This window comes from Canis lupus, chromosome 3 (assembly GCF_011100685.1).
Source record: "Canis lupus familiaris isolate Mischka breed German Shepherd chromosome 3, alternate assembly UU_Cfam_GSD_1.0, whole genome shotgun sequence".
Lineage (NCBI taxonomy): Eukaryota > Metazoa > Chordata > Mammalia > Carnivora > Canidae > Canis > Canis lupus.
In genome coordinates this window covers 73,304,846-73,320,408 of record NC_049224.1, presented here as the reverse complement: position 1 = coordinate 73,320,408, position 15,563 = coordinate 73,304,846, and the positions used below count along the sequence as shown (strand labels likewise).

General features: G+C 33.2%; 1 protein-coding gene across 3 annotated transcripts in view; it reads left to right on the top strand.

Moving 5' to 3' along the window:
• Nucleotides 1-15,563, top strand: part of UBE2K (ubiquitin conjugating enzyme E2 K) — a 67,858-nt gene that overhangs the window by 32,248 nt on the left and 20,047 nt on the right. Inside the window, exons 2-3 of one of the 3 annotated variants that reach the window (XM_038533448.1) lie at nt 1,677-1,770; nt 6,223-6,281. The exons of 1 other annotated variant lie outside the window; for it this stretch is intronic. In XM_038533448.1, coding sequence (XP_038389376.1) covers nt 1,677-1,770; nt 6,223-6,281 — 153 coding nt within the window. The remainder of the gene's footprint in view (nt 1-1,676; nt 1,771-6,222; nt 6,282-15,563) is intronic. One more of the 3 variants, XM_038533450.1, reaches the window with a different exon arrangement.

The window sequence follows — 15,563 nt, the reverse complement described above, 5'->3', positions numbered from 1 at the left end:
GTTTTACTTAGAACTTTCAGGGGAGAAATGGAAGTCCTTTAGTTCCACTTGGGGCTTTTTCCTTGGTCCGTGAAAGTGTGATGCCTCTGATTTTCATTTTAACATTTTTCATTCCTGTGCATACTGGAAACGTATTTATTGTTGGTAAAATTGTATATTTCATCCTCCACCACAAATACCAAAGGTGATAATGATTTTTGAGAGCACAGGAAAAAGTTTTTCATGTGTCGATTTGTAATTAATTTTAGTTTGGGGGCAAAACTAACTTCAGAAAAATATGAAAAACAATCCCAAATGTAAAAGGTTATGAAATAAACCTACTAATTAGAATATTTTAAGTGCATAAAATAAGTTTTTAATCTTATGTTATTAAAAGATTAATTAGAAGTCATGAAATCTTTAAAACTTGGGTTTTAAGATACATGTTTTCAGTTCTTAACATTCTGTATTAATACAAACTAGTAGAGAAAATGTAAAATGCTATCTTCTTGTTGGAGGCTTGGGGGGAGGAAGCCAAGGACCTTAAAACAGTAATTCTTACATTGTACATCCAGTAAGCAAGCTTAAGAAGGTAGGTTTGAAAGCAAAAAGTTTACTCTTGAAATATTGCAAGGCTTTTTTTTCATAAAAGTGGTTATATTGTGTTACTTAGGTAAAAATATGAAATCCTAACCAAAAAAAATGAAAACATAACTTGTAAATTAAGGACTTAGGTTTTTAACCATTGAGAGAGAAAATTTACCATATTAGGAATATAGACTTGGACCAGTAAGGTACTAGTATAGATTAGATAATGTAAGTGGAGAGCTCGTTTGTAGACAGGTACTTTTGAACATTAATGTGAATCCCACTGGAGATTTTTCTAAATCATTTAAGGTCACCATTGACTCAGAATGGATTGAGAAATTGAAATGATACTGTAGATGTGAAAGGACTTTGAGATATGTAAATTGCAAAATAAATAGATATAGATAAATTTAAAATAAGTCTGTTTTGAAAAGTAGGTAGTTGCCACTGAAGTAACTAAAAAGTTTAAACTAAGCAACTTAAATTGAAGAAGGCATTAGATGATTCTAGTGAGGCATTTAGGCTTTAGTAACTTTTAATGGAAAAGGAAATTAGATGCTTAGAGTTTTCACCATCTCGGTGGATGGAATAGTATTTCAGTTAACCAGAACAGCCAAGTTGTTGCAGTTTAAGTGAGAGCTTATATCCTAAATGACTTTTAATGATCCTGAGTTTTCTGTTTATATGGATAGAACTCACTGTTTATATGGATAGAACTCATGTAATATGGGGGTATAGTATAGCAGTGTTCATCTGCAGATGAATAGTCTTATCACTTTGGACCTAACTTACATGAAGTTGGCAAATATAAAATAGGTGTCTGCTATTTTTTTCTAAACATTCTAATAAAGTTAACAAGCCATTGTAGTGTTGTTCAAAGTGGTGTTATTTCATTAAAAACAATGAAGTGAAAATTTGTTAGTTTTTTTGTTTTAAATATTCTTAAAACTGGCTAATTAAATTCTAGAAAAGCACAGGCTATTATTTTTACTAGAGCAGAAAATCAAGTTTATTAAAGAGGGGGTTTCAAAATTTTTTATAGATAATACTTTAAAATAGGCTTTTTTCTTGCTGATATAACTAACATTTATTTTCTGTTTATTTTTAAGACGAGCAAAAATCAAATTAAAGTAGATCTTGTAGATGAGAATTTTACAGAATTAAGAGGAGAAATAGCAGGACCTCCAGACACACCATATGAAGGCAAGTACTTTTTTCTGTATCAAAATATTGTGCGTATTAGAACTTATCTGAAACATTAAATCAGAATAATCTTAAGCATCTATAAACTACATGGAAGATAACTTCATTTGGCTTAGGATATTACAACATTTAATAATAAATTTAGATATTTATATAGATGGATTTTTCTTACTGAATTTTAGCTGATTTTTTTTCTTTCCCCAATATAGATTTAGTGGAGCCAAGTTACAGTTATACAGGTTAGAATTTAGCAGTAGAAAACATCTAGCATGTTAAGCCTCAAATATATGGACTATATAGATGCTCAGTTACCCTTCATATGGTATCTATAACAAACCTTGCCTTAAATTTCTGATAAAAATTTTTTTTTAAAAGCTCCTCTCCCTTGTTTGTCATTTAGCATTTCATTCATTCATATGTCTTCACACAGGCTATATTCCAGATATTTAATTTTCTTTATTCAGGAAAGCTTTGAGTTATCGTTTTAAGACGGAGAAAAGAAAGGAGGCAACTTTGTTGAACTTTGTGTTCACAAACTAAGTTTGTAGCTACTTTAGACTAATTGGGTGGTAAGATATAGAAACAAGCTTTATAGCTTTTTATTTCCTCATTAGGCAAATCTTCAGTAATGAATATTATTGTAATTTTGGGTTATGTAGCATAACCAAGGTTCTTGCATATAATAGGCATTCAAATATATGCTTAGTAGAAATCATAATAACAGAATTTGTGGTAATAGAGCTTTATATGCATTTTCTCATTGAATCCTTAAATCTTATGAGGTAAGTAGTTATCACTGATTCATAGATGAAGAAATTTAAGCTCAGAGAAATTAAGTGCCTTGTTTAAGGTCACACATCTAAGTGGCACAGCTGGAATTTGAGTCCTAATAGCCTTTGACTTCAAAGCCAATGTTTCCAATTACTCTGCTTCTGAATAAATGAGGATTGACTGAATATTGGAAATGGTGGTTATGTCTACTCTGAGGTGGTTCTATAATTCTGTAATGAACAGATAAAAGTTATCAGAAAAGTCCAATAGTCTAGAATATCTTTGTTTTCATTTAAATTTTTAAAGATCCTAGAACGTCTTTAGCATATTCTACTAAATCTTAAATGATAAAATTCTATTTACTGTTTTATAGTTCATATGAGCCATTTCTTGAAATCCTTTAGTATTATATTGTTTATTGAGTGCCTCCTATATGCCAGGCCTTGTCTGGATACTTTGATGGCTGCTGTTCACTTAGTCCTTTTGACAATTCATTAGATGGAAAAAAGATCTTTAGTTATCTTATAAAAATCAAGTTCTTAGTAGTAGATATTGTATGGAATGATACACTAACTTCTTAAAAGCAGGCATTATGAATATTCTTGAATCTTTTTTAGGTTTAGATGTATTTTTAAAAAACAGTATGGCAGTAGCATTATCATTCTAGGACTCTTTCAGCAAACTGGTATTTATAAACAAAGCACCTCCTGAACTAAAGCTAGGTAGGCAGAAAAGTAGACAAATTTTAAAAAATTGGATAGTACTCATTTGAAAGATAATTGAGTTATTTTTTTTGATACTTGAGTTATAAATGTACTATATTCTTTATTAATTAGAAACAAGTTTGGTCATATTTAAGTGTTTATTTCTGCTGCTGCCACTAAATAAGATATTAATGTTTGATAATACTAATTGTTTTTGTTTTGATAAGCCTAGTTTCAATATGCTTTTTGAGTATAAATCATATTCTTTTTATCATAAATAAAATGATTGTTGAGAAGTTCATTTTATTTAGGAAAAGCACTATTGAAGGGCATATAAACTAAGGTACTTTTTTTTGAAACATGAACATGAGAAGTATTTGATATTTATTGCGGGTTCTTGCTAGTTTTTGAGAATTTTTTTGTTGTTTTTTTAAATCTCATAGCCAAGGCAAGTGTTTTCATGTGTAATGTTAAACTGGTTATAATTATTAACTAATGAGGAAACTATTTTATGTGTGTTACAAGTAATCAAATTGAAAAGCAGAACACCCATGTTAAAATTACCATATTGCACATACTATACTTAAATCTATTTTCTTCTTTTGCTATAATAGTGGCAAAGGAACAGTTTAGTTCTTGAACCTTTCTTCCTAACAGTTGTTTTGAATTTATGGAATAGTTGATATTTAAAAAAATTCCATCCCTTCCCTATCTTCTTTTTAGATGAAGTTAAAGATTATAAGTTTTTAATATTAAAAAGCTATTCTTTAAAAAGAAATGATTTATAGTGAAAACTTATGAGTAATATAGTTATAAAGCTCTCTTAGTTGTGTTGCTCTGATGTATATATATATATATATCAAATAATGCTATGGTTAATGTTACAGTGGTTATATATTGAGAGTTGTCAGATAATAAGGCAAGATAGAGCATATTGATAGATGGTATTAATAGCATGTGGAGCAAAAATAGGATTGGGGGGACTCTAGGGTCCAACATTACTTAGATAGTATCTCTGGACTCTCACACTGCTAACAAGAAATTGTTTTGAGCATCCAAGAAGGAAGAACTTTATATGAAAGTTTATAGAGACAGTAATCTTAGAATTTATCAGAAAAAGTAAGATTCTTAGAAAGGAAAAAGAACCTATGTAATACTTAGGCCAAACTTCTATTTGAAGCTAGCAGTTATAACTCTAAACAAAAACAGGTGTATCCATATACACAAAATTTTCTCCGGTATTCTTCTTTTACCTATCCCTTCCTTCCTTCCTTCCTTCCTTTTCTTCCTTTTCTTCCTTTTCTTTCTTTTCTTTTTTTTCTTTTCTTTTCCTACTTTCCTATTTTCCTACTTTCCTTTATTTTGATTTCACTATTGCTGTATGCTCTGATTTAGGCATCTAGTTCAACTCATGCATCAGTCATTGTGCGATACCATTAAAAAGAATTAGCAAGAAAATAAGAATTGGAACCAAAAAGGGCTTGAAAAAAGTGGTACCAAGTGAATTGTTCTTTTGTTTTTCTCCCAGGTCCACATTCATGTATTCCTAACAATGGAGGGAGGTGGATTTGAGAGAACCCAGGATATACTGAGAGTTGAATTATGAAATTATGAAGTTAATGCTAATGCATACTTTTATTTTATTTTACTTTTATTATGGAAAGTGTTATATATAGAAGACAAATGGTATAATGAATCTTTGGTGTGCTCATCATCTAGCTTTAATAACTATCACCTTAAGGCCAGTCTTTGATCTCATCCATCCCTTTATTATTTTGAAGCAAATCCTAGGCATAGTTTCATATGTGTTTCAGTAGGACAGTTTTATTTGTTCCGTTTTGGAATAGTGTGTATTCTCTGTTAATGAATCATAAAATCTTAGGATTAGAAGGTTCCTTGAAGTTAGAATTCAAATCCACCCTCTCATCCAATGGAAGACTTTCCCCTTCAGAGTTTCCCTGAGTGACAGTTATCTTCCCCTTGAATTACCCAGTTACGGGATGCTAGATAAACTTCTTTAAAAATATGTATTTGGCTGCTAGTTGCTCACGATAACTTCAAAACAGAATGTTGCCTTCTCTTTACATATTATTGGCAAGAACAACCTCTTTGTTTTTGTTTTTTAAGGATTTTATTTATTTATTCATGAGAGACACACAGAGAGAGAGAGGCAGAGACACAGGCAGGGGAAGAAGCAGGTTCCATGCAGGGAACCTGATGCAGGACTCGATCCTGGGACTCCAGGATCACTCCCTGGGCCGAAGGCAGGCGCTAAACTGCTGAGCCACCCAGGGATCCCAAAAAACAACCTCTTTGTAAAGTGTTTCTTTTTGTATACCTGTTGAGAGGACGATAATAGGGTTTTTTGGTTTTATTTTGTTTTGTTTTTATCTTTATGCCTACCTGGTATTGTTGAACTTTATTTTAAAAATTTTAACAAGAAGTGTTGGCCTTTAATTTTGGGCACAAGTTAAAAGTTTGGAGGCATTTTTGTATTTGAGAGAAACGAGCTAGAAGTAGATTTTTCCGGTTTATGACATAACCATATGTACTTTTTTTCTGTACCATCTATGCCTTTATACTTCTTGTGTTCTTTATGTCTTTTTATTCTTTCTGTGTTTTCTGTTACTTAGCGACTCTTCTCAGTGTGAACTAGAGGAAACAAAAGGAGACGGAACCTGTATTAATTGTCCCAGTGACGCATTGCATTGTCTTTGGATTTAATGTATTTATCTATCTCTAGCTCTGTTATTCACTGATAAACTGATATAGTTGTGTAAAATGGCTATATGTTTTAAATAACTTCTAAATGAAAAACTAGTGTTTTTATATTTACTTTTTGAATTTCAACTTTTAAATGAATTTGTTGTAATTGAATATAAAATAGTACATGGTTTGAAAAGCTATTTCACTATGTTTGGCTTCACATATTTGGGGTGAGTAGCCTTCTTAACTTTCTGTTTTCCCCATTTTTTAGGAGGAAGATATCAGCTAGAGATAAAAATACCAGAAACATATCCATTTAATCCCCCTAAGGTATTGTAAGCCTATTTTTTGTGCATGAACTTCTAAAATTTTTTTCCCATTTGATTTATATTTTAGTGCTTATTAAGATTACAGCTTTTTGAATTGTTGTCTTAGAATTTAGTATGGACAAGATTTCAGGTAATGGCAGATGGTTTGCTTCTGGAATTAGAATGAAAAGCAAGCTTACTCAGAAGCATCTAGTAATGGCTATAGACAGGAATAGGATTTTCATCTGACAATGGCTTAAATTCTAGGTCTGGAAAAATTTGCAATGTTCCCAAATTTAGAGAATCCTTATACAAATTCTTACTTGCCTCGAAAAAGTTTTGTTTTTTTTGTTTGTTTGTTTGTTTTCTTTTAGGGAAGAGTATATTCTGAATTCATTCAATAGTTATTTGAGTACTATGTGCCAATGTAGTGATAAATAAGACTTACACTGTCCTTGCTTTCATGGAGCTCACATTCTAGCAGGAAAAAAATCATGAATAAATAATCGCAACAGAGAAATATTAAAAGAGGAAATGGAATGCCCTAGATCATGTATAACAAGAAGACCTAACCTAAACTTTCTCACTGAATAGCTTCCTTTATGTCTTTAATTTTGCTATTATCACTTTAGGCTAATTCAGCTTTATTATGTTCCTGTTTTGCCTATTAATTTAATCCATCTTTGCCATTCCTATTCATTCCTTGCAGTGCTGTTTTGTAAGTCTTCCTAAGGTGCAGTTTTGATGTTTTTCTTTCTTTGTTAATAAAGTCTAAACTCCTTAGCTGGGCATTTAAAACCTCCTACAGCCTGACCCAAGTTGTCCTTTCGATCCTAATTTTTTACCACCTCTACCCAAAACATAGATCTCATTTTCCAGTCTAGACTATTTGCTGTTTGTAGATGTTGCTTACTATTTCATACTTTTCTCTCATTTTCACTGGAGTCATTATCTGTATCACTTAAAATTCTAGATTCTTTTTGAGTTCTAGGTAAAGTATCACCTTTCATGTTAAGCTGTATCCACTAAATTGTTCCTCTTCACTAACATTTTATATAATTTATATACAATTGCCTTTGTGAACAATGCAGAGGTTAGGTACACTGACTTCCCTGTGCCTTAGAAATCCACATATAACTTTTGACTCCCCAAAATCTTAACTACTAGTAGCCTATTGTCATCCAGAAACCTTACCAATAACAAAGTCAGTTAACATATATTTTGAAAAAAAAAAAACATATTTTGTATATATATTGTATACTTTATTTTTATAATAAAAGCTAGAGAAAAAAATACTAAAAACATAAAGAGGAAATCCATTTATAGTACTATACTGTATCAAAAAAAATCCATATATAAGTTGACCAATGCAGTTCAAACCCATACCGTTTGAGGGTCAACTATGGTACCAACTCAAGTACAGTACCAATTAATGAGGTGAAGGATCATGTATTATACGTCTTTGCATTTTCTGTGGCTCCTTGAGTGTCCTTGAGCATCTGATAGCAGTGACTCAGAAAATGTTCTGGAATTCATTCAGTCTATTGGTTTTTTTCCCATTTAAGAATAGGCATAGTAGGGATCCCTGGGTGGCGCAGCGGTTTGGCACCTGCCTTTGGCCCAGGGCGCGATCCTGGAGACCCGGGATCGAATCCCACATCGGGCTCCCAGTGCATGGAGCCTGCTTCTCCCTCTGCCTATATCTCTGCCTCTCTCTCTCTCTCTCTCTGTGACTATCATAAATAAATAAAAATTAAAAAAAAAAAAAAAAGAATAGGCATAGTAATGGAAGTTCCAGGGTGCATTGGGATCATCTGTTGGTTGGAGTGTCTCTTATTCTGTATCTTATGTACATCTATTTTCTATAGTACCCATTTGATTTTTTTAAATTGTTGTAAAATACACATAACAGAAAATTTACCATTTTAACCATTTCTAACTGTGTCATTCAGTGGTATTGAATACAGTCATATGCAATCATCAGCACTATCCATCTCCAGAACTTTTTCATCTTACCTAATTAAACAGTAACTTCCCCTACTCCATGCCCCAGCTCTGTAACCATTGTTCTACTTTTTCTGTATGAATTTGATTACGTACCTCAATTAAGTGGAATCACACAATATTTGTCCTTTTGTATTTAGTTTATCCATATTGCAGCATGTATCTGAATTTCATTCTTTTTTAAGGTTAAATTGTAGTCAGTGTTCATATATGCCATGTTATCCATCCAACCGTCAAGGGGACATTTTGGTTGTTTACCTTTTTAGCTGGTTGATTCTTTTTTTCCTATTATAAAAGTAGTTTGGGGGTGCATGGGTGGCCCAGTCAGTTAAGCATCTGACTATTGATTTTGGCTCATGTCATGATCTCAGGGTCGTGGGGATCAAGTCTCCATGTTGGGCTCCTCCATGCTGGGCATGGAGCCTGCTTAAGATTCTCTCCCTTCCCACAGGAGATAATAAAATTACTTGTGCAAAGGTGGAAAAAAAAAAAGATTCTCTCCCTCTGTTCCTCTCTTCTCTTTCTAAAATAAATAAATATACATTTGAGGGGAAAAAATAGTTTGTGCTTTGATAGAAATTTGAGAGTTACATAGTGAATTATAAAAAAAAAGAGAACATTTTTCAACATGACATTTAGAGATGACCACTATTGATCTGTTACCTTGTATCTGTGACTTAATTTTTATCCTCCTCTTGGTTTCCCTCCACTGGATTCAGTCTAGGTTTCAGTGTTATCATTGGAATGAATACTCACTTGAGGATAGTTTAATTGTTTGAATACCATAAATTTAACAAAGGAAAATTTTAAATGATGGGACCCAGTGGGCACTACTTTTTTGATCCTGATAAGGAAGGAGTGAGGGCAAAATCTCTAAAATAGTGAATATGACTCCACTAAGAACAAGAGCAGTCCACCAAAGTTCAAATCTACTTCAGTCATTTAACTGGCTTTATATATATATTTTTTAGTGATCTCTATACCCAATGTAGAACTCAAACTTTGTATCCCAAGATCAAGAGCTGCATGCTCCAACTGAGCCAGCCAACACCCTGGCTTTATAATTTTAGGCAAGCTGTATCACTGCTGTGTGCCCTAGTTGCCCTATCTATAAAATCCTCGTTTAGGATTATAAAGATTAAAGGAATTAATCCATGGACAAATTATTACAATAATTCTATGAAACTTTTTTTCACATATTTAATATTTCCAAAATCAAGATATACCTTTCAGTGATGACGTGTCATAATTTAATTTGCAGTTTTTTTTCTTAGGGTACATAAAGTAATGGTGTATTAATTCATGGTATCTGAGATTTAATGAAATAGTAAAGCTTTTTTTTTCTTTAAATGATTTTATTTATTCATGAGACTCAGAGAGAGAGGCGGAGACATAGGCAGAGGGAGAAGCAGGCTCCCTGCAGGGAGACCCAAACGGTACTTAATCCCGGGACTCCAGGGTCACGACCTGAACCCAAGGCAGACACTCAACCACTGAGCCACCCAGGTGTCCCTGAAATAGTAATACTTATAACTGCCTATGTAGAGTAAGCATTATGTAAATATTAGCACTAACCAGTGACTACCACTCTAAAAGGTCCTTCCTTGAAGTAGTCTGTTGACTTCCTTCTGTGACATCATTTGAGAATACAGCATTGATACTTATATTTCCTGTATAAATTGAAATTCTTGTTCATTGCTGGTGAGAATGTAAAATGTTGGCGCTGTTTGGAACATAGTTTGATCAAAATGGTAAACATAGAGGGTTTTTTTTTTTTTTTAAGATTTTATTTATTTATTCATGAGAGACACAGGCAGAGAGAGAGAGGCAGAGACATAGGCAGAGGGAGAAGCAGGCTCCATGCAGGGAGCCCGACATGGGACTCGATCCCAGGTCTCCAGGATCATGCCCTGGACTGAAGGCGGTGCTAAATCACTGAGCCACCCAGGCTGCCCCAACATAGAGTTACTTTTTGACCTATCAATTCTACTTGGTTATCTACCTAGTAGAAATGAAAACATGTCCACACAACAACTTGGTACACAAATGTTTATACTGGCAGTATTCATAATGGCCAAAAAGTGGAAATGACATAAATCTCCATCAACTGAATGGATAAAGTGTGGTAGATACATACCATGGAATATTATTTGGTTATAAAAACAAATGAAGTACTGATAATGTGGTATAAGATAGGTGAGCTTTGCAAACATCATGCTACATGAAAGGAGCCAGACACAAAAGGCCACATATTGTAAGATTTCATTTATATGAAACATTGGAAGAAGCAAATCCAGAGAGTCAAAAATTAGGTCAGTGGTCGCTTAACACTGGGGCTCTGTGAAGGAATGGGGAGTTACTGCTGATGGTTACACAGTTTGCTCTGTGAATATACTGAAAACCATCATGGAGTTGTGCACTTTAAATGGATGAATTATGATCTCTCAGTGAAAGTGTTTAAACATTTCCCTTTGTAATCTTATATAGCTCCAAAGTGATTACATAGCCCTGGCTCTTTTTCAAGACTTGATATTTTATTTAATCAATTTTTTTTTCATTTGTTTTTTAAAAGGTGTTATTTATTTATTTATGAGAGACAGAGAGAGGCAGAGACACAGGCCTAGTGAGAAGCAGGCTCCCTGCGGGGAGCCTGGTGTAGGACTCAATCCCTTGTAATATAAAAATAGAACTGTTGCTCTTCAGGCCACTACTATCCTAATTCCAGACATTCCATATTGAGGTAGCTTCAAGATTTAGAAAAGTCTTCCTTTAATCATTCTTTTTTTTTTTTTTTTTTAAATCTTTTTTTTGAATACTTTTTTAAATTTTTTATTTATTTATGATAGCCACAGAGAGAGAGAGAGAGGCAGAGACATAGGCAGAGGGAGAAGCAGGCTCCATGCACCGGGAGCCTGATGTGGGATTCGATCCCGGGTCTCCAGGATCGCACCCTGGGCCAAAGGCAGGCGCTAAACCACTGTGCCACCCAGGGATCCCTCCTTTAATCATTCTAATGTGTCTCCCTCTGCCTTCAACTAATTAACCTTAGTTATAATTTAGTATTCTTTTAAATATGATATTCATCCCATTTATGGCATTAAGCTTTTGCAGTAAATGTTAATGAACATAATATAAATATATTCTAGATATGTATTACATTGATAAGAATTTTTACTGATTAGTAAATATAATGGAAAAGGTGGGGAGTATTTGTAAATTTCTTGTAAAGACATTGTGTTCATATATGTTTAGTATGTAGGCTCAAGTTTAATTTTAAGCTTCATGAGATAAAAGTATTGAAGGTAGTTGATTATATTCTCTTACTTCTGTGCAACTAAAATTGTACAAGATTGATTGAAACTTACATTGATAACAGTGGTCACAGAGTATTTCCTGTTTATTATTCTGTAGTATATTATTAACCTGAAGAGCAGAATGTTTGCTTCTAGACAGAGAAGATGTATCTTTGAGTCAGCTGAATATAGTGTAGAAGGAATTTAATCAATGCATACAACCAGTTTTATTTCTAAGGTGAATTATAATAAACTATTAATGAAAAACTCATTAAAATAGGAAAACTGTAGCTCTATGATTTGTCCAGTATGTATTAGAGGTTAGGTTGTGAATTTTCCTGTTTTTTTTCTTGATATTATAAACGTAGTTGTATATGTCAAAATTTTTTTTTTAAGATTTTATTTATTTATGAAAGACACAGAAACAGAGACATAGGCAGAGGGAGAAGCAGGCTTCCTGAGGGGAGTCTGATGTGGGACTGACTCAGTCCCGGATCTCAGGATCACGCCCTGGGCCAAAGGCAGGGACTCAACCACTGAGCCACCCAGGCGTCCCTATATGTGAAATTGAGTATAAATACCATTTTTTAAAGATTTTTTAAAAAAGGTTTTATTTATTCATGAGAGACATAGAGAGTAAGGCAGAAACACAGGCAGAGGGCTCCCAGGGAGCCCAACGTGGGACTCGATCCTGGATCCCGGGGTCACGCCCCGAGCCAAAGGCAGCCGCTCAACCACTGAGCCACCCCAGGCGTCCCTAAATACCATTGCTAATAACTTTTAATGTATCTGCTCATCTGTATACACATATTTAAAATAGCAGTTTTTTTTGTACAATAAGTTTAGTTAAGGCTGGTTTAATATCATAACATCCTTGAGTTTTAAGGTTGAAACCGGAAATTCATGTGGGAGTGTGAGCTCACGTTACCGTGAAATAGTTCCTGAAATGTTTGAACTAAAGAGTGAATGAATAGGATATTGTCCTCCAGGAGGAGATAAGATTAGTGATGACCTCAGTATTGGTGTGCCAGTATAGATAATAATAGTCTCTTTCCTTCATTTTGGTCTGGTAACACTATGTACATGGTGTTAAGATTTACTTCTATTCCTTGAGTGCCCCTCAAAAGTAATGAGGTGTTCTGAAGTTACCCAGATGGCGCCATTAGTTTCATTTGTGAAAATAAGGAAGCTTGAATTATAATTAGTAAGTCGTCTTAATACTATATTTTGTACCTGTTTTTTAATCAATGTCAACTATGACTGAAGTAGGTTATAAATGTCATTGAATTCTTACTTACTCTTATGTTTCACCCCTTCCAAGTTTTTTTTTATTCTACATTTTTGTTGATATACAACAGAGGTGTTAGCACTATGAGAGAAAGTGACAAATACAGTAGATATTAATTGGGTTTGGAATAATAGGACAAAATTCTGAGACACATGTGGATACCACTAGTGATATTAAGGCTTGAGAAAGAGAAAGACATGAAAAATCTAAGAAATGAGGTAGTTGATACAGAATAACAAAAGAGGAATGGGAGATAAAGAGTGGTTGATCACAGAAAAAACTAAGATAATTATATCTTATATCCATACTAGTGGATAATGGAGTGTCCTCTTGAAAATTTTTTTATTACATCATTTACAAGTTCAAAGGTGTCTATTCCTAAAACTATAGATTCATACAAAGTAACAAAGTAGTTTAAAAATTTTCTTGATCCTGCATATGTGCATATTTGTTTTCATATAGATCCTATAGAGATCATGTATTAAAAGACTGTTCTTTAAAAATCAAGACATCAAAAAAAATAAAATAAAATAAAAATCAAGACATCTTGGATCACTTGCATATCCCATAAACCTTCTAATGACTTAAGTAGTAATTTAAAATTCTTGGGGCCTCTAGCTGGCTCAGTCAGTGTAACATGTGCCTGTTTATCTCAGGGTTGTGAGTTGGAACCCCATGTTGAGTGTAGATGTTACTTAAAAAAACTTTTCAAAAAATGAAATAAAATTCTTTTTCCAATGTTGAAAAGATTAAACCAATTTTCATTTTTTTTTTTTTTTTTTTTTTAGGTTTTATTTATTTATTCATGAAAAGAGAGGCAGAGACATAGAGAGAGAAGCAGGCTCCCTGCAAGGGCATCATGCCCTGAGCCAAAGGCAAATGCTCAACCACTGAGCCTCCCAGCAGGCATCCCCAATTTTCATTTTAAAGTCACAAAATAAAAATAAAAATAAAAATAAAATAAAATAAAATAAAATAAAATAAAATAAAATAAAATAAATAAAAAAATAAAATAAATAAAAAATAAATAAAAATAAAAAATAAAAAAATAAAGTCACAAAATGCTGTAGTGTCCTTGAGTTACTGAGATTATGTCCTTGAGATTATGGCATATGGTTATTTTATATCTTTATGCTTTAAACTCAATGAATGGTAGAAATTAAGATATGGATATTGTGGTTATATCTGTTATGAAGAGATATTTGTTGTACATATGCCATTTTTGCCTTTCTTCGATCTGCTCTATATTTGAGAGGCATGCTGGTTAGCTGTGTAATAGGTTTGTTATAATGTTGATAGCATATTCATTGAGTGTGAGATACTTTAGATACTTGGGATGCTCTAGTAAGCAGGATATATACTCAGCCTTTTAGGGAAGGCCAGACATAAAAGGTAGAGATCATAGAAGTGTCACCAATATGATGACATAGGAAAATACAGGGTGCTATGAGAACAGATAGGAAGAAGTGATATGGAAACTAAAAATTGAAGGATTAAATAGGAGTTAACCCGAAGAGGGCATCAAGATGTGTTATTGAGAGAAGAAACAGATATAAAAGACCCAAGGCAAAAAAAAAAAAAAAGTTTTTTTTAAGATGATTTGAGATATAGGCTAGGGGTCAGTTTAAGGGTGCAGGCTTATGTAAAGGGAATGAGCAGTCATTCAGGGGCCTTAAGTAGGGTAATAAGTCAGTTATACTTTAAAGTATCCTCTTGGTTTCAATGTCGAAAATGGATTGAAGGAAGCAGAACTGAAGGTATTAAAGTCTGTAAACTGTTCAGTAACCCAAGTATACAGTGATGGTCTTGTTTAATGAGTTGGTGATTCTTGGATGAAGTGGATATCTTTGAAAGCAGTAAAATTATTCTAAGAATTAAAAAGGATCAAGGAATGAAAAAATTCCATCAATTTTAGGTGTTTTGAAGTAATTGGTAACTTGAAATGTTTTTTTAGCATATAAGTTAGTAATTAGGTAGGGAAGTAGTAACAGGTAGTATAGACAAATCGAGTCACAAGGAGTGAAAGCCATCTGCTTAGCTTCTTTCCATAAATGTCTTAGATTTGGAGCACATATTGACGAGTTAATTTTTGTAGAGTACTTACTTGACTTGGGGCACCTGGGTGGCTTAGTTGGTTAAGCATCTGACTTTCAGGTCTTAATCTCAGTATGGTGAGGTCAGGCCCTAATTGGGCTTCACGCTGGGCATGGAGCCTACTTTAAAAAAAAAAAAAAAAAAAAAAAACGACATTGCTTGACTTGTAGTAATTAATCTATTAATTGTAAAGGAGTTTTGACTCAAATGACTGTTACATGTGTCAGATATAAAAATAATAGTAACAGGTTCCCCCCCAAAATAATAATTGTAATTGGTCCTTCAAACGCTCATAAGTAAGAACTGATGGACTCGATCAATTTCATTTCAAGGTGATCTGTTAGAGTTAGCATTTTCACTTTGTTGGCTTCTTATTCATCCATGCTAAGACAAATAGGTGATTAGAGACTTAGAATCTGAAATGATATTGTGTAAGTTTGCATGTTATTCTATTGCTAACTATTTGATTTTGGATAAATTTCTTAGACTCAAAGCCTCAGTCTCTCCTCAGTGCCAGTGCCTTTCAAATAAATTGTAAACACCTGGAATTGTTGGGTTTCTTTAGAGGTGGAGCATTTATTAAAAGGTTTAAAAAGAATTTATGTCATTGACAACATTCAGTTTA